The sequence below is a fragment of the Gracilinanus agilis genome, chromosome 1 (genome assembly GCF_016433145.1).
Source record: "Gracilinanus agilis isolate LMUSP501 chromosome 1, AgileGrace, whole genome shotgun sequence".
In the NCBI taxonomy this organism is placed as follows: domain Eukaryota; kingdom Metazoa; phylum Chordata; class Mammalia; order Didelphimorphia; family Didelphidae; genus Gracilinanus; species Gracilinanus agilis.
This window is the reverse complement of record NC_058130.1, coordinates 87,597,508-87,620,201: the sequence shown is the minus strand read 5'-3', so window position 1 is coordinate 87,620,201 and position 22,694 is coordinate 87,597,508. Positions and strand designations below refer to the sequence as shown.

Genomic DNA, 22,694 nt, shown 5'->3' with positions numbered 1-22,694 from the left:
GAAAACTGGCGGAGAGGAGAGGAACAGAAAGAAACCTGGGTAGGAGATGGGTGGGAATAGTTCTAGCAGAGGATGGAAGGATCTAAGGGAAGGGGACAGCAACTGCTCCTTGGAAGAATCTTTGGGCCCTGAAATCCCCCAGGAATTCTAGCCCTGACTGGGAGCAGCCTGATTGCCTGGCAGAGAACCCTGACTGTCCTTGGAAGGATCCCCAAAGGATTGTGTTTGTTTAGCTCTATTAAGAGCCCAGCAGCTGGGATGATCAAGCCAGTTCCCAGTTTGTGGATTACACACTGCTGGGCCCCCTCCTACCCCTAGGCCTCATTTACTAGTCTTGCCCATAAAGCTAGGGCCCCTCAGTGATGTCAGGCTAGATACTAGACCTACAGACTTTTTTTTTTTTTTCAATTACATAGAGAAACCATTTCTGACAATTGTTTTCTGACATTTTGCCATTTAGATTCTCTCCTTCCCTCCGTCCTTCCCCACCCCTTTCCTGAGATGGTGAATAGTCTGATATAGGTTATACCAGTGCTTTCATGCAATACATATTTCCATATTCCCCATGTTGTGACTGGAGACATGTTACAGATCTGATTTTTTTTTTAAATCATGAAGGAAGTGAAGGACAGAATGCTTTGATTTGCAATCAGACTCCAACAGTGCCTTCTTTGGCTATAGAGAGCATTTTTCTTTTCTTTTTTTTTTTCTAAAATCCTTACCTTCCATATGGAATCAATATTGTGTATTGGTTCCAAGGCAGAAGAGTAGTATGGGCTAGGCAATGGGGGTTAAGTGACTTGCCCAGGGTCACACAGCTAGGAAGTGTCTGAGGCCAGATTTGAACCCAGGACCTCCCATCTCTGGGCCTAACTCTCAATCCACTGAGCCACCTAGCTGCCTCCTAGAGAGCATTTTTCATCATGATTTCCATGGGGTTATCTTGGGACCTTGTTTTGCTAATAATAGTTTAATCCTTCACCACTGATCATCTTAAAATATTTCTGTTACTTCACATGCTGTTCTCTTGGTTCTGCTCACTTCACTTTGCATCAGTTCATATAAGTCTTTCCAGGTTTTTCTGACCCTGTTCATCATTTCTTATGGAGCAATAGTATTCCATTACAATCATATACCATAAGTTGTTCAGCTATTCCACAATTGATGGACATCATCCCCCTGCCCAGTTTCCAGTTCTTTGCCATTACAAAGAGAGCTGCTCGAAATGTTTTTGTACAGGTCTAGGTCCTTTTTCTTTATCTCTGGTCTCTTTGGGTAGTGATATTGCTGAGTCAAATAGTACAAATAGTACAAATAGTTTTATTTGAGCCTGGTTCCACATTGATCTCCAGAATGATTGGGTTGGTTCACAGTTCTACCAACAGTGCATCAGTGTCCCAATTTTCCCACATCCTTCCTGACATTGACCATTTTCCTTTTTGATCATATTGGCCACTCTGATCAGGGGGAGGTGGTGTCCTCTAGTCTTCTTTAACTGCTCCCTGCTTTCTTCTTCCTTGTAAGCTTTTGAGGATTTTGAAGATGAAATACCTTGTCTGCCCCGTGTCACAAGTAACTTGTCTACTCTTCTCCTCATTCATTTCTACTACTCTTCACATGCTACTTTCCAGTCTACGTGGTCTGCTTCCTGGGCCCAAGACCTGGTGTCTCATCTTGTGCCTCATCTACCTATTAATAACTCTTTGAGACTTGACTCAGGCACCCCATCTTCTGGAAGACCTTTCCCATCCCCACTAATCACTAATCACTAATACTCTCTCAAATCATCCTGTGTCCACTTGCCTGTTTACAAGCTAAATCTCAACGTAGAGTGTAAGTGCCTTCAGGGCAAGGACTGTTTGTCATTTCTGGCTTTTTATCTGATCTTTGCATATAATGAGGCTTAGTGAATTCTTGCTTGTAAAATGAAGGGGAAACAGGCAATGGAGACACTCCAGAAGCAGAGGGGCTGGACTGCTTCTTCTGCCCTGGCCTTAGCATGCACTCTTAGTCTTCTCTCTTGGTCATTTGCTGTCCATATTGTGCCAGGTCTTGCCCATTGTGCCAGGAGTAAGGGCAGGGTTTCTCCCTTACCAGGGAGGTACTCTTGGGCACTGGACATTAAAGTATTAGAGCTGTCCTTATCAGCCCAAGGCTTGGGTTAGCAAATTAGCCCATAGTTGGCTTCAAACTGATTGAAGCCATTCCCAGGGTATGAGTCATATAGAGTTAACATCTGCTCAGAACCTCCAGGACATACAAGCTTCTGTCATTGTACAGGATGCTATAGTTCGGGCATTGAGGACCTTGCTAGGGTTGAGCTAATAAGACTTGATATAGTATGAGGAACCCAAGAAATGAAGGCCAGGGGTGTCAGCCCCTCTCACCATCCCCTGACCCAGTGATAGCTCGTTAGGGGAGGTAGTACCTGCCAAGGTCATAGAAAGCAGCTGCTCCTCTCTCATTCCAAGGCTCAGTTCCCAGATTCTCTTCCCACCCTCCCAGCTGGATGCTCTCATTTTTGTCTCTCATATCTCTCTTACCTGGCTGTGCTACCTGCTGATTGGCACTATTTTCCCCTGTTAGTCAGGTTTGGTATTCTGTGGAACAGATATAAAGTTTCTCACTCAGGTGATCCAACCTCAGAGTTTATTGAATGATAAACACACCCTGGGGACACAATTGTAAAAGAAAGCTACAGTAAGGCTACAGTATACATGCCACTGCTGCCTGATGGCTCCCCATGTAGGGTCCAGGAAGCAAAGCCACGTGTATAACTGGATCCTAAAGGTTGGCCATGACCAGACAAATAGTCTGACCACTGGATGGACCACAGGTGATAGGTGCTGACCCACTCTCAGTGGTTTTTATGCTAAGTTAAACAAATTAAGGTGGCCACTCTGATCTGGGATAAACAAACCTCCTCTCCCCTCTGAATGCACCTGTCATGAGGAGGTGAGAAAATGTGAAAGGAAAGGATTCCTTTGGAGTCCGGAGGTATTCATCAGTCACTCTAGCTGTCTCTGCCTGCATGCCCTTCTTCTGGGTGAAAGGCAAATGTTCTGATTGGATTGCTCTCTTGGTCCTGGCACAGAAAAAAAGCATGGGCACCAAGAATATGGTTAGTAATCAGCCCAGCAGGAAGCATGGGCATAAAACCCAAATTGGAACAGGCTGGTACAGAGGGAAGTAGGCAAAGAGGGATCCCCTCTATCCTGGGTACAGATCCAGGTTCCTCACTCTTTTCCTCAATACTCTAATAGTCTCTAGCCCTCCTTAAGAACCCCATGGCACCATCTTGTTTAATTTTTTGAAAGTCAAATAGCTGAACTTCCTGGACCTACTTGTTCATTGGTTCTTCAGGTAAATGATCATCGAGCTTTCTGTGTCCATTGTTCTATACTGGTACTAGGAGAGAAATCCCTATACTAAAGGATTCCATATTCTAATAGGGAAGTAAGATATGGATCCACATAACTACACCAAGAGGCAGAATATACTAAGGGCCAAAAGAGAGATGCAGAGAAGGATCTTTTAGCAATCCAAGGAGGGTAAGAATATTTTTGGTTAGAGGGAAGTCTTCATGGAGTGGGCAGCATTTGAATCACAGGATCATCTTAAGGAATGGGTCAGGCCTCCAGTTGAAAATGGTTGGAAATTCTAATCCGAGGAAGTAATGTAGGCAAGGGTAGGAAAGCAATGGAGCATATTTGAGGAATGAATCACAGATGGTAGGAAGTAAGACTGGAGGAAACTTTGAATGCCAACCTTGGGAGTGTGGACTTTATTTGATAGGCAATAGGGAACCATTGAAAGATTTAGGGGGAGGTGATGCCCCATCTCTACTGTCTACAGACATGTTCTTGTCCCACTACCCCCCCCCCAAATGTGATCCTTTCACCTTTGCCACTCATTGTCCTCTGTATCTTCATCCCTTCATAGCTAAACTCCACACACACAGTAGGTGCCTCCTCTTTCTGTCCTCCCACTCTCTTCTTAACCTTTTACAATCCAGCTTCATTCTACTATTCCAGCTTTTTCCAGTCACCAGTCGTCTTATGTCAAATCCAGGGGCTTTTTCTCAGTCCTCATCCTCTTTGACCTCCGTGCAGCCTTTGATCTTGCTGGTCACCCTCCCTTCCTTGATATTCTCCTTTTCCTATCTACCTCCTTTGCTGACTCCTCCTCGAGGTTGTGCCCCCTCACCATATCTCTTCTCCCCCTACACTACCTGTGGTGGTCTCATCCATTCCCTTGGATATAATGATCATTTCTGGGTTGATGATTCTCAAATCTGTCTGTCCTGCCCCAACCTCTTTGCCAACCTCCATCCAGTCTTGCTCCAACTGCCTTTCACACGTCTCCAGCTGGACGTCCAGTAGACATCTGAAATGAAATATGAAACTCATTATCATTGCCTACCCCCCTCTTCCCTTCCCTGTCACTGTGGAGAGCAGCAGCACCATCCTTCCAGCCCCTCGGGCTCACAAGCCCAGAGTGCCGAGTCCTCCCTGCCTCTCAGTCCCCACACCCAAGCTGTTGCCCTGGCCTGTTTATTTCACCTTCTGCCCTGTGACCATGAGACTGCCCTGGACTATGGCAGGAGCTGCTGGTGGGGCTGCCTACCCCGGAAGGGGTTTTCCTCCAGCACAGCTGCGACCATGTCACTCCCCAACTCAGCAAACTCTGGCAGCACCCAGCCTCCAGGAGCAAATACAAAATGTTGTTGGGCATTCAGAGCCTTTCATAACCCAACCCCCTCTTACCTCTCCAGTCTTCTTATACTTTACTTCCTCCACATTCTCTTTGATCCAAGATGCTGGCCTTCTGGCTCTCCCCCATGCCTGGAACACTTACCCTCCTCACCTTTGCTTCCTGGCTTCCCTGGATAGCTTTAGGTTCCAACTAAAATCATACCTTCACAAGGGTGCTTTTCCCAATTCCTCTTAATTCTAGTGCCTTTTCTCTGTTAATTTTTCAGACATTTTTCAGTCACATTCAGCTCTTCATGACTCTTTTGATGTTTTCTTGGCAAGGATACTGAAGTGGTTTGCCATTTACCCAGCTCAGTTTACAGATAAGGAAACTAAGACAAACAGGTCAAGTGACTTGTCCAGGGTCATACAGCTAAGTGTCTGAAGTAAAATTTGAACTCAGATCTTCCCAACTCTAGGCCAGTGCTCCATCTGCTGCTACCACCTAGCTGTCCCTCCCTGTGCATTATTTCCTATTTATCCTATACCTCACTTGTTTGTATATATTTATTTGTTTGTTGTCTCCCCTGTCAGATTCTGAGATCCTTGAAGGCAGGAGATCTTTTACCTATTTTCGTGTCCCCATTGCTTAACATAGTGCCTGGCACAGAGTAGGCACTTAATAAATGCTTATTGATTGATTTATTGATCAAACAATCCAGAATTGCCTACTCAAACTGACACCAGAGCCTCCTTAGTGTCTCTGCCATGCCCTGTCACCTCACCTACTTCTTCCCTTACTTGACCAGCATTGAAGGAACTTTAATGATTTGCACATAGTGTTTGTAGAGCCAGCACTAGAACCCAGGTAGCCTGTTGCCCAGTGCAGGGTTCTTTACCCATGTACCACACTGCCTCTCAGGTTAGCTCCCTTCTACTTATTCTCTTAACTCCTTCAAACCAGTCCAAGAATTACAAAACCACAGAATTGTTGGGGTTAGGAGAGACCTCTGTAACTGTTAAGTCAAGCCTAAATCTGCCTTTTCGCCCCTTTGATGTTGGGTCTGCCCTCTGGCACCAAACAGAAGAGATCTTGAGATTCCTGAAGGCAGCCTTCCTCTCCTTTCCTGAGGTTTCCCTTCTAGCTCACCAGCAAGAAGTCCTCAGTCTTGGGACTCTCCTAATGTACCAGTGGATAGAATGCTGGGCCAGAAGGTCAAGAAGACTCATCTTCATGAGTTCAAATCCAGCCTCAGACCTCGGTTTCTTCATCTATAAAATGAGCTGGAGATGGAAATGGCAAACCATTCCAGGATCTTTGTGAAGAAAACCCCAAATGGAGACTTGAAGAGTTAGACATAACTGAAATGACTGAGCAAAACAAATGTAGCCCAAGCTCACCTTAGCGTTTTTGGCTGCCACATCACACTTGTAACATTATGCTCGTGGGTCATTGTTCTTTATTCAGACAGACTGCTATATGTCATATTGTCAAGTTGATTTTTGAATCCAACATAAGACTACATTTATCCCTATTGAGTTTCATCTATTTAGACCATGGTTCTTTTCTTTCTTCTTTTTTTTTTTAACCCTTACCTTCTTAGAATTGTATCAGTTCCAAGGCAGAAGAGGGGTAGAGGCTAAGCAGTTGGGACTTGGCCAGGGTCACACAGCTAGAAAGTTTGTTTGTTTTTTGAAAACTAGATCCAGGTTCTTAACCCAACATCCACAGAGCACTCAGCTTCCATGGATAGATAGACTTCAGGGCATCCATGAACTTGGATGGGAAAAAAAATGACATCCTCACTAACTTCTGGCTGAGATTTACTATTTACTTCAGTTATTTAAAAATGGCATTCCAAGGTGTTTATGGCCTTTACTAGAATGCCAAAGGGGTCTCTTATACAAAAAAAGGTTAAGAATCCTTGGCTCCAACTCTGCCCTTTGCTCTAATCTGTCAAGATCTTTTCGGATCCTGTCTCCATCACTCAGAGTACTAGCTATCCCTCCCAGCTTTGCATCCTCTGCACCGTTGATGAGCATGCCCTCTATGCTTTTGACCTAGTCACTGATAAAAATATTCAATGGCATGGAGCCAAGCACAGCTCCCTGTGCTCCACTAGAGACCCACTCCCAAACTGACATTGAACAATATCAGGCAGTCTGTCTCTCTCCCTGTTCCCTAGAATAGGCTCATGAATTCTTATTGCCCATGGCTGAATTTGGTTCTTATCCTGTTTATTCTAGGGGTTGCCAACCCTAGCCTTTGGCCATCTTCACACTCCCCAGGTAAAACTAAGGAACTGTTCCCCATGCCACATGTTACACCCCTGTAGCTTGGATCCAGATGATCCAGAGTTAGAGTTAATATCAGACCTGGGCAAATTATGAAAGAAAGTCTTATCATGACTCTGGAGTTATAGCCCTAGTAGAGGTGAACCATATCCCTTAGAGAAGGCCTTGCTACTTCATGGGCTCAATTTGCCTTGGTTTTCTTCCCTAAAGAGTCTACCCAGTCAAGGATGAAAGAGGGGGCCCACCTACCCAACAATGCCGCCATTTACACAGAAGCCCTGAGAGAGGGACTGAGTCCCCTGGACAGTGTCAGCCTACCTGCTGAGAGGACTGATGCTATCCTAGGAAACTCAGTGCCTGCTCTGCTCCCTCCTCCTCTCCCTTGATTGCCCACCTGTCCTTTCCTGCTGGCATTTATACCTCTCCTGGTTCCTAGTTGCTTTGCTTCACAGCTCCATCTGCATAGAACAGCTTTCCCCTCTGCTGGATAATCAATCAGCCACTTTTCCGTCAGCCTAGGCACAGGATGGGAGGGCTGAGCTGACCCAAGGTCCTTGGCTTTTCTCCTTCAAAGGACACAGCCCATGTTAGTTGCCATTTTAGACTTCAGGGTCTTCCCTTCAAAGTGACCAGGCCTGCCTCTACCATCTGGAACTATGGTGCTGCCCAAAGAATTTTCCAGAGAGGCCTGCCTTCTTAAATGATAAGGGGGGGGAAAGGGATGTTTTCCCAAAGCAAGGAGGTTCCCTGTGATCCAGGATACTAGAGGTTCCCCTGGTCAGCAAGGTGACCAATGTATCCCTGTAGCTTGAGACTGGACTCTCTGCTGAAGTCCATCACAATCACAATCCTTTCTTTTCCCAGCAGCCTTCCCTACTTTAGCTCATGCCAGGTCCCCAAAGCCCCCTTTGGCTCTGCTGGGAAGCTCCCTGGGGATAGGGAAAAGGTTTTGATAATGTCTAAGCTGTAGACTGTGGAGAAAGAGAAGGGATCGTTCTCTGTGCATCCACTAGAGTCTGAGAGGCTGCCTGAAGGCTGGTAGAGGCAAGCTCATGGTGTCGTTTTTCCCCCCGCCCTTCCCTTAAGCAAGCCATTTGCTTCTCAGCATTGAGGAGCTTGATGATCTGTGCCCTGAGTGGAGGTGTCCCCCTTTTCCCACCTCTCCTTTTCTCTCGTTTGCCAGCTGCCACCAACCTCCCTCCTTGGTCTCTCATGGGGAGTTGGGCCCAGGGCAGCTCCAGGAGGCTGAGCCAAGGTGTAAATTGCATGGCAGGCTGCCTTTTCTGAGGTGAAAATGAAAAACTGGGAGGCAGCAGTGGGGCCCCTAGGCCCAGCCCAGTGGCTTCTTCCTGGCCTTCCCTGCCTCCTCTCTTCCCTTCATCTCTGCAATAGTTCCCCCAGCTCCTTGGTTCATTCTTGGAGCATCTCCTCTCTTCTCACCCACTTCTGTGCCTTCCTCAACCTTGTCTCCCTGACCACATTCCTTTCACTCCCTGCGCACTCTCGCCCATCTTTCTTTCTCCCTTCTGGTCCGGAGGCTGCCCTCCAGAGGGGTTGCATTTTGAGGCTGAGGGTGACGGGAGCCGTTTAATTTTCATACACCATTCCCTATTTCCTGCTTGGCTTTCCAAGCTGTTTAATTTTAACTTGGCCAGCTTTTTCCCCCTGCCAAGCAGGGACCCAGTGGCCAGTGGGAGCAGGGCTGAGAGGAGGAAACAAAAGGTCCCAGGCTGCATTTGTTGGGCAGCCTTCCTGATGAGATATCTCAAAGCACTTTGCACATGCTGCACAGAGGGTCTGTCTAGGGATGCCCAGGCAGGCACCCCCATGTAGATGCATGGGTGTGTTTGTGCGTTTCTTAGTGTGCTGGGTAGATATGGGGGTGTGTATATAGCAGGGTCTGTCTATATAATTAAAAATAGATATGCATCACTTCACCCACCACTGAAATGCCACCACCCTTGGGTAGGATGCAACAGCTGTTTACCAGCTGGATGATTATGCTGCCCAGGGACTCCTGCCATGGTAGTCCTAGAAGAGAGGGGAGACAGGCAGGCCTGAGTGGGCATGGGCAGAGGCCCCACGCCTTTCTCCCAAGTAGTTCCTTGCTCAGGCCTCCTTCTCCAAGCTGAGATGGGAAGATGGCTAGCTTGAGGACTTTCTCAAGTTTGGGGGATGAATAAGGGGGGAAAGTGTTCTTTCTCTTGCCACTGAACCAGCTGCTTATGGCTGCACTCTTTGTCTGGCACGTCTTGAAAAAGACCTGAGACACCCTTCTATCTCAGGGCCCCATAATGCTTTCCTGGCATGTGGATCTGGCCCTGACCTCTCTCACTGTCACCCTCCCTCTCAAGGGGCTCTCAAGGTCCCCTTTAGTGATCAATCATTCCTTTGGCTGCTTTGTGCCCACTTCATAGCACTCTCTGTCTACAGCAGTATCTGTTCCAGGGCCTAGCCAGCAATCTGGAAGAAAGCAAGGACATTGCGACAGAATTGTTTATCACTTAGAGAAGCTTGATCTGCTGGCTTCCTCCCAGGGCCCAGTGACCTGGCCTGCTTTGAGGTCCCTGAATACCACCACTATTCTGGACAGCTCTGTACACAGTTAACAAAGCTAGGCCCCACCTTACCACCACCTCTGATGGGGTCTGACCACTTCAGCAACCCCATTGACTACAGCCAGCTCTGTACCTCGCTCTCCCTGTCTTTTCTGCCCAGTTCTTAGAGCCTTCTGCCTAATACCCTTGTGGCGGAGCTAGCTTCTTTCTTCCATCTTGGCTCTTCTCTCCCATTAACTCGAGTGGGAGGTGAGGGCCCTTCACTTCTCTCTTAACCCTCCTCACATCCCCTGGTTTTAATGATCATCTGTCTCTGTGCAGATGGTGCCCAGGACCTACCATCCCCAGGTCCCTTATCCATCCTCTAGCCACCTCACTGCCCCTTGAAAGAACCTCTTAATTCGTGCTTTGAGCCTCTCCCCACTCCAGTCCATCCTGTCCTTGCTGTCAGGGTCATTTTTGAAAAGCCCAGGTCTGACTGACTCTGCTCCCTGTCCACCCCCATGCACTAAGCTCGAGTGGCTCTCTAGAACCTCTGGGATCAAATCCACAGTCCTCTGTTTGGTATTGAAAGCTTTCCAACATGAGCCCTCCTTGTCTTCTCAGGCCTTTAGGACATGTCATCCACTCATCGATAGTCCAGCTGACTTACTGTTCCTTTTGTGGCATTCCATGAGTGTCTTTGCCCTCTCTTCTTCTCTCATTTCTGGAGTGCCCTCCCTCTTGGCCTCCACCACTCAGAATGCCTGGCTCAGACTCCCACCCCCAGCTGCTAATGCCTTCCCCTTGGAGATGTGGACTCTTGGATGGACCTCAATATGCCCAAGTGGTGTCCTCCATTAGAATGTGAGCTCCTTGAGGGCAAGGACTGTTTCTGTCTTTCTTCATATCACCAAGTACTGAGGCAACTGGCCTAGAGTACATAGTAAATGCTCAATTAATGTTTATTGACTTATTGATTAATCAATTGATTGACAACCCGGAAAGTGATCTCTTCTCCAGCATTTCTCCAACAAATCCTAATAAACACATGGTATGCCTGCATCCCCAAACCTCCATAACCAACACCTAACAACAATGCATCATGGGAAAAGCAGTCAGTTGCCCCCCATCTTTAAGCCCATCACCCCACTTTCTCCTGACCGCAGCAGCAGAAGCAGCTAACCTCTCCCTTACTTTTATTGTCCTTGGCTCATCTGCAAGGCATCTCTGTGGATGACCCTTAGATGATGTCTAGGCCTAGAGGAAAGCATCTCTCATTAATGCAGCGGTTAAATGACCTACTCAGTGTCACAGAGGGAGTAGAAGTGACAAAAACAGGATTCTGGGATACCATCCTGGCTGCAGATGCATAGCCCCTGGTGCCCTTTGGAATAGATGCTCTCTCTCAGTCAGCCTGGATCTGGGGAGAAGAGGGTGGTTAGGTATTTGGGAGAAAGGGACAGTAGATAAAGGTGCTTTGTATCTGCTTTTGTCTTCACCTTTCTCTTGTCCCCCAGGCGCTGGTATCCAGGAAGAACAAGTATCTTTGACATCCTGTCTTCTTCCCCTTCCCCTCAAGTGTAAATTTTGACAGGACTTGGCTTGTGTTTTAATGACTTCAGTTTGAGCCGTAAATGAAATTTTAATTAGTTCGGTGCCACACTCTGACAAAGCAGCTCCCTGGGCAGAGTAAGGAGCAAGACCAGGGTGTCAGGGTGGCTCTTGGCAGGAAAGGAAGTCTTCTCCAGGGCCCATTTTGTGTAGTGGGACAGGCTGGAGGCAGGGACATCTGATGGGGAGAGGCGGAGGCTGGGAGAGCAAAGGTTTCCTATGTGCAGTGCCTGAGAGAATCCAAAGAAAAGGGGAGGGGAGAAAGGCTGGGCCTGGGCCTGCCAGACCCTTGGTTTTTTCTCTCTTCTCTGTTCCTCTGTTCTCCCTGATGATTTTGAGATGGAAGCCGCGGGAAGGATAGAAGATATGGTTTCCATGGCAACAGGGCTGTCCATAGCCAACAACTTCAGAGCTTAGACTCTCCCAGTGAGGCAGATGTACTGAGCAGCCATGGAGCTGCCCCCCACTTCATGGCAAGGGATTAAGGGAGAGCAGGTGGTGTAGGGTTGCCCATCATGGCCATCCAGGACCTTGGAGAAGAGGGGCCACAGAGAACCAGAAGGTTCAGTTTCTTTCTTGTCCTCAGACCTTTCTGAAAAATGGGATGGTCTGGGAGGAGGGGCAGGTCTCTTGGAAACCTGGTGAGCTGGAGCTTCAGCCTCTTAAGACTGTCCTGAGCAGCCAGATGATCAGTGGGCCTTACATGGCCTTTTGAAGGATTAGCACCATCACGCCAGCTCTATCTCAGGCTCCAGCTGTGGGGCAGTCATGCCCGCTGCTGCCCTTTGCACCAGCTGGAGGTCCATGGCTGAGCCAGAAATGCTGAGAAGGTCAGTCATTAACTGGACCCCAAGGGGTCAGCCAAGTCGGTTTTCTTTGTCCCACCCTCCCCAACCGTGGCTGCCTGCTGATGAGGCAAGAACCTACCTATCATTCAACCCTGTTCTCTATTCTCTACTCCTTGGAGCAGAGCTTTCAAAGCAGGTCCCAAACTCCCCTCTCCAGAGAAGGGCAACAGTGCCAGGAGATCCCCATCAAGAAGAAAAAGGTGGAGGCTGGTGGCCCAGAAAGGGGGTTTCCTTCCCACTCCAGTACCAGGGGCCTGGGTCTCTGGTCTGCTTTCTGATCAGCTTGTGCATGGATTCCTCTTTCTCCTGATTCCTGATGTTGGAGTGTTAGGGTCAAGAGCTGTAGCCTCAGTTTGCAAAGGACCCTTAACCCAACCTGGTTATGCCTGATTGGTTTTCTGATTTGAAAGTCAAGCAGAGGAAGCAGTCAAATCTTCCCTCCTTTCTCCCTAGAAAAAGAGAGACCTGTGTTCTTTTCTCCTTTCTGACCCCAAGGTGAGGAGTGGAGTCCTGGGAGTGGCCTTTTTCCACTGGGCGATACCTCTCTTGTGGCATCTCAGTGGAAGGAGGGCTCATTTGGGAGCTGGAAGTGAGCGCCGGCTGCTATAAATAGCCCTGTTGTGAAGGTTGACAGTGGCAAGGCCTGCACAGTAATCTTCTCTGCGATCTGGAGGGTAATTGTCTTTCCAGAGCAGGAAGAGGCTTGGCTCTGAGCCCTCGTCCCCAGGCCACCCTCTCAACTGCTCTCGCCCCTCCAGCCAGAGAGTAGCCTGGTCCAGGCAGCTTTCGTGGAATGTGCAGAAGAGTGTGTGAGTTGGGGACTTGGGGAGCCTCGAAGTTCAAGCTGCCTAGAAACTCACTAGAGAGGTGATATTCTCCCAAGCCAACCTCCTTGTCTCTCCGTTCTCCCTGTCTCACCAACCTCAACCCTTTGAAAAGGCTCAGCAACTATGGCTCTGATCCCAGGTGTGGAGAGGAGGAGGAGGGACCTATTCATTTCCTGTCTTCGGAAGTTGGCGCAGGCTTGGAAAAGGTCGAATATCGATTGTGGGCCCATTTATCTCAATCATGCCCCTCCGCAGAGTCACACTTTGTACGGTGGCTTCTTTTATGACCAAATCCCTTTCCAAAGTCTCTCTGCAGGAGGGGCAAGACCTTGAATGCCTAGGGCTCATGGGCACTATTCCTGCCAGTGCTGAATAGTGTCCAAAGTGGAGCAGAGGCAATGCCAGAGAATCAAAGAATCTTCTTAAGATGAAAGTACCTGCCAAGGGTGGGTTCTGCTGGCTGAAAGTCAGAAGGGCACCAGAAATGGGGCTCTATCCCAGGACAGGAATTCCAGACTTCCAGAGCCTCTCTCCTGCTTTACCAACCCTTGCCTAACTGACCTCCTGGGATGACTTATAAAGAGGTGGAGGAAATATTAGGGTTAGAGTGGTTGCCTCCTGAGCCCAGTAAAAGCAGTGTCTTTGGAACTCATAGAATGGGGGAACTGGGAGGAACTTTAGAGGGCATCTGTACCAACTCCTTAATTATACAAAGGAGAAAGTTGAGCCCAGGGGAAGGGAAGGTACTTGCCAGGGTCAGACTAGTAATAAATGGCAAAGCCAAATCTCAAACCCAGGTTCTCTGACTTCTTTCTGGCCCAGGGATTTTTCCTCTTTCTTTTTCATCATTCATTGAATAAACATCAACAGTACAATAATTAAAAAGAACCAAAAAGAAGATAATAGAGAAAACTATGTTCTGTTTTTAAGTATTAAATAAATCACGATAGTAACAATTTTCCTGCTTGTCCATATACCCTTCAAACCTTCCTCTGCTCCTTCTGGTCAGTTTTTAAATGTTTCACTGATGTTCTATCTTTTCTTTTCTTTTATTTTATTTTTAAACCTTACCTTCTGTCTTAGAATCTAAACTGAGTATCATTTCCAAGGCAGAAATTCTGTAAGGGCTAGGCAATTGGAATTAAGTGACTTGGCCCATGATTACACAGCTAGGAAGTGTCTGAGGCCACATTTGAACCTAGGACCTCCCATCTCAGGCCTGGATTTATTCACTGAACCACCTCACTGCCCTGATGCTCTTTATTTCCCTTCTTTTTTACATCACTCTTATGACCCACCAAATCCTACCCTTCCTTCATCCTCAGATATAAGACCCTTTCTTGGGACCAGTAAATACAGTCTACAAAAATCAGCCACCCTCATTAGTTATCTCTGCCCATAGAAGTTTCTTTCTGTCCCCACTCCCTAGGCACCTCTTCCCATGCTTCCTCAGCACCTGGGCCATATGGTCCCCTCCTGCAGGCCAGTACTATGAGTAATGGGGATGTGCCTGGCATCTTACCCTTCCCTTTTCTTCCTCCCCTTTTCCAAGGAGCGGAAGCTCTGTGCCCATCCCAGGCTAGAGATCTACCAGAAGGACCAGATCCACTTTGTGTGCCCCTTGGCTCGACAGGGTGACTTCTACGTGCCTGAGGTGAAGGAGACAGAACGCAAAAGCCGAGCAGCTGCTGAGGCTGATGACACCCAAACTGATGTCACAGGTACTTGGGAAGTGGGGGGGGGGGGTGGGTGTGCCTCAGGAGGTGAGGAACAGCACTGCTCCTTCCTTGCTGCAGTCAGCACTGCGTGGGTCCCCAGCTGTGTGCTGAGCACTCTGGGGGATATGGAGGAAGGAGTATAAACGTAGTGTTGGCCCTTGGAGACCTTCTGCTCCAATTGGGAGGACAAGACAGACAGTAGATACACTTACTGAATTCTAAAACACTGTCAGCCATACATTGACAAGTGTAGATGAACGAGCCATGCCTTCGAGCACAGCATCAAGAAGGCAGGGACAGCCTGGCCACCCTTGAGATTCAATGTACAATCAAAGATGTGTTGGGGCACAGCTTGGCAAGGAGACAGGGTGCTGTCACCTTGAGTAGTCAAACAAGGGAAAGCTAGTTTTCCTTCTTGTTGGGCCCTCACCAGAAGACTCAGCAAGGCCCCCAAGGGCCCAGATCCATTAAGGAAGTAGATGTTTGACCTCTAAATTTGGGGAATCAAGAAAAGGAGGTCATGTCTGGGGTGGCCAGGGTTGGGAATTCATGCCATCCAGAATCTGCCATGGCATCCACCAAGGACTCTGCTAGAACCAGTTCGTACTGCCTAGCTCAGGAGAGCCCATTGTTAAATTTTCATCATGAACATTTACACCTTGAAATTTGGCCATCGCTATAAATAAGGGCTAGATTTGGAGAAATGATAAAGATATTAATAATGCACCTTAAACTTAAAAGGGTACCTTGCATTTTCAGAGAGCCAGTTGTTAAACATACCAGCACACCCCTCTATCTCTAACCCCAACCATAGCTACTGCCATTGTCCTACAGGCAATTTAGGAAAACAACCAGTCATGGCTTAGTTCCAGGCGTGAGGGTGGGGTGGAGCAGGGGCTATTAGGCACCCAGCCTCTTAGACCCAGGAGCCAGACCAGAAGGTCGCCTCCCTCCCCCATCCGGTCCTTAGCACAGGCTGGCTAGTGACCCCTTGGCCCAAACAAAGGAGGATATTTGCTTTGACAATCCCAAGTAGACCCAAGAGGGCTGACCCAAAGCAGCTCATTTCGTGACCCCTGAAAGGTCACCTCTACCCATCACTGGGGTTTAGAGAAAGAGGGAGGTGTGGCGTGTAGGAGACTTGGGCTCCTGCCTTGAGGGCAGAAAGCTTCGTCCCCCCAGCCACCACCCCTTTGCCCCATTTCTGTAGCTTAATTCCTCAGCTTCCAAGGTCACTGGGGAAAGTATAGAGGAGAGTATGTGTAAGGGGGGGGTGCAGCGAGGCAGTGACTTGCTCCCCAGGGGACTGTGTCTAACACAATTAGGTTGATATGCCACTTAATTACCTCCCTGGGGCACAGCCCTGGCCAGCAGGGCCCTCAAGCCAACCTCACACTCCTTGGTGCTCCCACTGTGGGCACAGGACATGGCACAAGGTCAGAGCAGTCCTCAGGATGGGAGCGGGTAAGGAGAGGCCAGGCTGAGTCGTGAGCTTCCGATTCAACCACCCCCTTTCCCACCCTAGTCCTTCCTCTCCCAAACATAGCCTGCCAGTGCTCTTGAGGGACTGCCTGGCACCCTGATCCCTCCTCTGCCCTCCCCCCTCCAGCTGGCTGCAGCCCCCAGGCTCCCTCAGGGGCAGGACCACGCCTGCACCACACCCCCACGCCCTCCCTTGCTCCCTCTCCTATCTTCAGCCCTAACGCTCTTTCCTCCGACCCCCTGGCATAGAGGGAAGATGGGCTTGCCCCTTGCCGACAAGGTCCATCCTGCCCACCCCTGGGCGGGCTGTAGGTTTCCTAACTGCCAGGTGCGTGCCATTCACCCAGCAGTGTCTGGTGGGCGCCTGGCTTGCCTGCAGCTTGGTCTGCCCCTGCCTGTCTCTCCCCATGGCTGGGACGCAGGAGGTGAAAGGGGGTGATTAGCCGGCTCTTGACTGCTATTACATTGATGTATTATTTAGTACCAGGAGAGGAGATGAATATTTGATTGCACATTAAGCTGGCTTCAGGGAGAGAGCCTGGGCATGGGGTTAGGGCTTGAAGAGTGACCATTGTGCTCCTCCTGTAGCAGCTGGAGCTCTAGGGATTTGGAGGGTGGCCTGCCAGCCCCCACCTGTCAGAGAAAGATGGAGGGAGAAGGTTCTCTGCAGTTCCTCTGGCCTGGGCTGCTGAAGTCCTCCTTTTCTGCTTGGTCAGTGTTGAAAAAGAGACAATAAGAAATGTGGCTCTGTCAACTCAGTGCCCTGAGGACTCAGAGAGGGAAGGGAGCAGGACCCACTGCTTCCCAGAGAGACAGTCGAGGTAGAGAGCCCCTGGGCAGGAGGAGGCCGGGCCCAACCGGCTGGCTGACCGCACAGCTGAAGCAGCGTGCCAGGTCAGGTGGGTCCAGAACAGGGAAAGGCAGGGACTTTGCCCTGGCTATGTTTCTCCCCAGACACACAGGGGCTCCAGCCCCCTCCTGAAAACTCAGGCCAAGAGAGCGTGACTCTGCCTCCTCTCCTGATACCCCCACTCCAGGTCCTCCAGGTGGTGAGCTGGCCAGGCTCAGCTAGGAAGAGGATCCCTAAAGAGTACTGAGGTATCCGAAATTCAGCTGTCTAGCCCCCATCAAGGAAGGGGAAAGTACAGAGGCCTGGGGTGGGGAGATTCATGAGGGAGCTCAAAGGGCCCCCTTTCCATGAACCCCATTCATCCTTATGGAAGTAAGGCCTGAGCATCAGGCCCATCTAGAGTTTTCCCAGCTCTCCCTCTCTTCTCTAAGGCTTCAGGAAGTAGATGGTCCTTGTTTCCTTTTCTAAGGCCTGCCCCCTTTGCCTTCGTGAATGCCTCACTCTGACACACAGGAAGGAAGGGGAACCTCAAGTGAGGACCACTTTGTTTAGGCCTCTCTTGTAGCCAGGGTGGGCAGTGGGACAGGAATAAGCCACAGGAGATTTCTGGCATCCCTCTCAGGAGATGCCGCCCTGATGGGGGAGGCAGAGCAAAGGCAGAAAATGCAGATGGGGCTGTGACCTTTCTCTATTAACGGTGCGTCCAACCTCGGCTCCTTGGGTAGCTGCTCGGGGCAGAGTTGACTGTGCCAGCTCCCCGACTGCATCCTCTTGCTTGCCTAAGATCTCCCGAGTCAGGGTGTGGGGCAGAAGATGGGGGTGGATATGAAAAATGGGCAGCTGGATGGCTGCCAGCCTCCCCCAGCACCCAGATCCCAGGAGAGCCCCCTGGGGGAGGGGGGGACGGTCGGGAGGGAAGGATGTGACAGTTTAATAAGGCTGGAGAAAACCGCTCATCCTCCCCCTCCCTCTCCTCCGCCTCTCTCCAAATGCTCAGTCTCCTTTGGTCTGTGGCCCTGAAAGGAGAAAGGAGAGTTCAGTGGCTGCTCAGGCTCTGCCGGCCCCCAGGGGCGCTAATTATTATTTAAAGAGACATGTGTTGCTGCTGCTGAGCGGGTGTCCTGCCTCAGGGCTAAGGAAAGATTGCCTTCTGATCTCTGGGCCCCTGGGATGGGATGGGGGGCAGGGGGAACCAGCAGGAGATAGGCTGGGTCCACACGAGGAAAGTGACCGAGCGGGCTGCTCCAGAGGCGGGCAGAGCCCCACATTTCTCACCTTTCTGTCCCTCGTGCCCTTTCATTGGGGCACTGCCAGCATTGGTGCTAATGCACAGGCACCCCTAGGGGTATGAAGACATAGTGGGGCCACTTAGAGCCGAGGCCCGTTCTCTCTTCTTTGCAGTTCAGCTCACCAGGTGAGGCGCCACCACCCCAGGAGGCCGGGTCAGGTATGCTGTGGATTCCAAAAAGGAACAGGGTCCCACGCCGGGGGTGTCTGGCCCTCTGCTGGGCTCCAGGGGAGGGGGAGTCCCATCCCACTGTACTGCCCCAATTTACAGACATCCACCACAGCACTCCGTCCAGGACCAACCAAAAATGTGAGACCAGCCTGAAATTCAGAGCATTTACACCCCCAGCAGCGCCTGGGCTCTGGGCTCTGTCACCATCACCATGGAGACGGGGAACCAGGGAAGCAGTGCATGCACTGAACACTGCCAACCTCTCACCTTCCCAGTGCTACCACACCTGGCCAGACACCAGGCCGGGATGGGGATGAAGAGGCAGCTCCCCAGGCCTCTGTCTCTGCCTCTGCAAGAGCTGTGCCAGGGGCAGTTGCACTCACCTTCCCCTTCCTATTTTTCCCATTCATTTGACAGTTTTCCCCATGAAAGGGAAAGATGGCCAATTTTGAGACAAGGCAGTGTGGTAGTGTTTCAGCCTGGAAGTAAGACATGTTGATAGGAAGGAGTGCTCCTTCCCACACCTCCCTGCTGCTCTAGCACCATTCACCAGAACCCTTTTGCCTGCCCACCCTCCCTCATTCTCCCATCGATCCTACCTGCTGCCTGATGCATACTGGGCCTTGGTGCTTAGTCTGAGGGGGCAGAAGGTGGCCTTTATGGCAGTTAACTGGAATCTCCCAGTTGGGGGGAAGGGACCTCTTAAAGGACAACGGCTCTTCTTGGGTTGGGGACTTCCAGGGGCAGCTGGGTAGCTCAGTGGATTGAGAGCCAGGCCTACAGATGGGAGGTCCTAGGTTCAAATCTGGCCTCAGATTCTTCCTCACTGCCTAGCCCTTACCACTCTTCTGCCTTGGAGCCAATACACAGTATTGACTCCAAGATGGAAAGTAAGGGTTTAAAAAAAAAAATTGGGGACTCCCCATTGGAGCCATCTGGATATTCCTAGGGAACAGAGGCTGCTACTGAGGCTCAGAGAGCTACCTCTCTTCTCAAACCAGCTCTCCCCCTTCACCCAGGCCCCTCCTACCCCAGCTCTCGGGGGGACATGGCCTGTGCTCCTCCGTCTGAAGCTTTCTCCTAGAGACAAAGGCCTAGTGGGTCTGCTTCTATTCCTCAGCAGCCAGATTCCACTTTCTCTGTTCCCAGCCCGGTTACGTCTTTTTTCCGTGCTGTCTTTAGCCAGGGGACATCTCTGGTTTGCTCCCTCCCTAGACCCAGAGCCAAAGGACAGATATAGGGAGGGAGAAGGTGGGGACTTCTCCGAATAGACCTTTGTTCTCCCACCCCACACTCCCCAGGGCCAAAGAAAGCATTAAGGCCAAGAAAGAGCCAGGTTCATCATCGAAGAGCTGAAGGGAGTAGACAGGGCTTTGTGGGGATGCAGGGAACCATAGCTGATGCCAAGAAGGTAGGCCACACTCTCCCTCCCTCCCTTCCTTCCCTTGATGGCAGGGGTAGAGAGACGTGTAAAGGTCGAGCAGAGGTAGCATCTCTTTTTCATAAGCTTTGCCCAGCAATGTGAGTCATCTCCAACTTGTACCAGATAGGAGTACCCAGGGAACAAGTCTCCTGTCTATTGGACTCCGTCCTGCCTTCAGGAAGCCACTAACCAGCCTCTTCCTTTTCCTCTTCCAGGAGCTGACACGCTGAGCGACACCAGCTCCGTTAGTCCGGAGGCAGGACCAAGGAGCCGGGAGAACTCTGCCGCCACGTCCACCATGTCCCCCGGTGCGGCTGGCCGCAGCTGGGATGATCCAGATAACCGGAGTGAGCACAGCTACAGCGAGTCGGGGGCTAGTGGTTCCTCCTTTGAAGAGCTCGACTTGGAAGGAGAAGGAGCCTCAGGTGACCGCTTTAGCCATGAGGCTGAGCCTCCTGGGTCCAAGTGGGCCAAGGAGCCCAGCACCCCAGAGAAGGATGAGGAGTAGCCACCCCTCCTGGTCAAAGCCTCCACCTCTCAGCCCCACTGCCTTGGGGCTTAATCAAAGAGGAACTGATCAGATTCATCCTTCCCCATCTCGAGCCTGGCCTTGCTGGGCCTGCCTCTTGCCCTTCTCCTTTAGACCCTTGGCTCTAAGGGCCGGGGCCCAGTGCAGCCCCAGCTGACCCCATGGGTCTATGGAGTGGCTCCCTGCCATCTCCTGACCAGGTTGGGGGTTTGTCTTACTTCCCGCACCCCGAGCTCTTTGCTCTCTTCTCTCTCCCTGGCCTGTTATTCCCAGCCAGCTGGAGGGAGCACAGTCTCTTCCCTCCCACTCTCCCCTCCCTCATCAGTCTCTTTTTCAGACTTACATTGGGACTTTTAGGATCCAGAATAAAGCAGATGATTTTCATTTCACTCAGACTCAAGCTGCACATTTCTTTATTGGCCCAAGATCCCCCGTTGGTCACTGCCGTGCCTGCTGTGCCGGCTCCATTGGGGTCACGGAGCACCAGGCCGGCCCCTGGGGAGGCAACTCTTTGAGGGTTCTGAGGACTGTCCTGAGAAAGGGGCTGGGCCAGGCCAAAGGCAGGCACCCATCACTGGGGGCAGTCAGGAGGCAGAGGCTGGGCCCAGTACCACCTAGTCAGCCCTTCGCTTGTTTTGAGTAGGAAACAGGTCCAGGGAGGTTCGAGGACTTGCCCAAGTCAGTCAGATAGTGGCACATTTGAACCCAGGCCTTCGGACTGGACCGCCCCCCCCCCCTTCCCCCATTACAGCCCAGCCAGGGGGCTTTTCCCAGTCTCAGTTGTCAGGAATGTTTCTGCTTGGCTCCATGACTGGTATCAAGGGCCCCCTTCAGGTGGCACTATAGTGCCCAGACCCTTCAGTCTAGCAGGCATGACCTGATGGGTCAGAGGGGAAGAACTAGATCTGCTGGTTGTTTCACTCCCTTGGTTTCCTGAAGTGGGTTATTATTCTATTTTGAAATTATGCCAGAGAGTATTTAATAGTGTTGGGCTTGGAGTCAGGAAGACCTGGGTTCAAGTCCTGCCTCAAGACCCTAGCTGATTTGTAAGTCATGCAACCTCTCCATGCCTCAGTTCCCTCTTCTGTAGAATAAGGGTGTGTTACCCTGTCCCTGAATGCCGCAGGGAACCAGGCTGGATGAAGCTGCCCCTTTTGAGCCCTGTCCATCTGTAAGGGGCCTTCCCTGGTGTCTAAGGGCCCGGGGTAGCTGGGAGAGTTAGTGGCAGGAGGAAGGCCAGAGACTCTGAAAGCCGCCCCAGTGACCCCTCTCTTCCTGGGGCCACCTACCCCTGCCGCCTCTTGTAGGCTGCCCTGCCTGATGCACATTGGACCTGGCGTTCCCTCCCAGAATGCCTCCACCGAATGACATCATCTCTGAGTGGGAAGGGATTCCCAGAATGCATCCAATGGAACCCAAACCTGAACTGGAATCTGTTTCTGGCCATTGATCCGGCCTGTGTTTGGAGACCTCCAGGCAGTCTAGGCCACTTCTAGGTCCCTCCAGTGATTTTTTTCCTTTCATGGCATGGAAATTTGCGTCCCTGAAACTTCCACCCTTTGGAGACAGTAGAATGTGTCTAATGTGTCTTCCACGGTGAAGCCTGAGCCCCTCCTCCACTTCCTTCTCCCGTACCCCCATCCCAAGGCTGGGACACCTGCAACCACAGCGTGGGTCCGGGAGTCGAGGGGGGACAAAGGTGAGAGAGTGGGTGCCGTCCTCCCTTCTCTCAGCACCCCGGCCTGGATGAGGATGGAGCAGCAACGCCTGAATAGGGAAAGCCACCTGCCGGAGGAGGAGGAGGAGGAAGAGGAGGAGGAGGGCCAGGCAGGCCAAGAGGCCCCGATTCTCCCACACGCACCCACGCGTGTGCAGAGGCAGAGCATTGTGGCCACCCCTCCCCCTCTTCCTCCTCCTCCCTCTGGGAGCTCCCGCGGATGGGCGCCTTCCGAGGCTCATCCAGCGCTTTGACGGGCGTCTTCCCAAGGCCCAGGACGGTGTCCCGGAGGCCCGGGAGGCTTCGGGGCACACGCAGTCCCTGGCAGATAAAAAAAACAGTCCCGTCGTCTGACCCAGGGATCCCCGGGGAGCCCTGGGCATCCTCCTACCTGTCTAGCTGCTTCTGCGGCTCAAGCACTCGGACCCTCCCCAGTGAAGCCGAGGAGGGCGGGGGCGGGGGGGGGACGCTAAACTTCCAAGTGTAAGCCTGACCCCCCTCCAGGGAGGAACCATACCATTTGGCAGCGGGGACACAGGCCGAGGGCCCTGGGGGGTCAGAGGAGGGGCTGCCCTGGGGTAGGGGAGCTCGGCGGGCTCAGAGTTCAGCACCTGGGCCCGGACAGCTCCGGGGCCGGGAGGTCCGCAGGGGCAGCTCAAGGCACTACTCCTAGCGCGGGAAGCGGAGAAAGTCGGAGGGGG

General features: G+C 51.1%; 1 protein-coding gene across 3 annotated transcripts in view; it reads left to right on the top strand.

The window, feature by feature from the left end:
• TEX264 (testis expressed 264, ER-phagy receptor) overlaps positions 1 to 20,665 on the top strand; it is a 40,831-nt gene extending 20,166 nt beyond the window's left edge. For all 3 annotated transcript variants that reach the window (XM_044675499.1, XM_044675447.1, XM_044675560.1), the window contains exons 5-6: positions 14,368 to 14,536; positions 19,963 to 20,665. In XM_044675499.1, the coding sequence (XP_044531434.1) occupies positions 14,368 to 14,536; positions 19,963 to 20,255 (462 nt within the window). In that variant the 3' untranslated portion in view covers positions 20,256 to 20,665. The remainder of the gene's footprint in view (positions 1 to 14,367; positions 14,537 to 19,962) is intronic.
• The last annotated feature ends 2,029 nt before the right edge of the window (positions 20,666 to 22,694 follow it).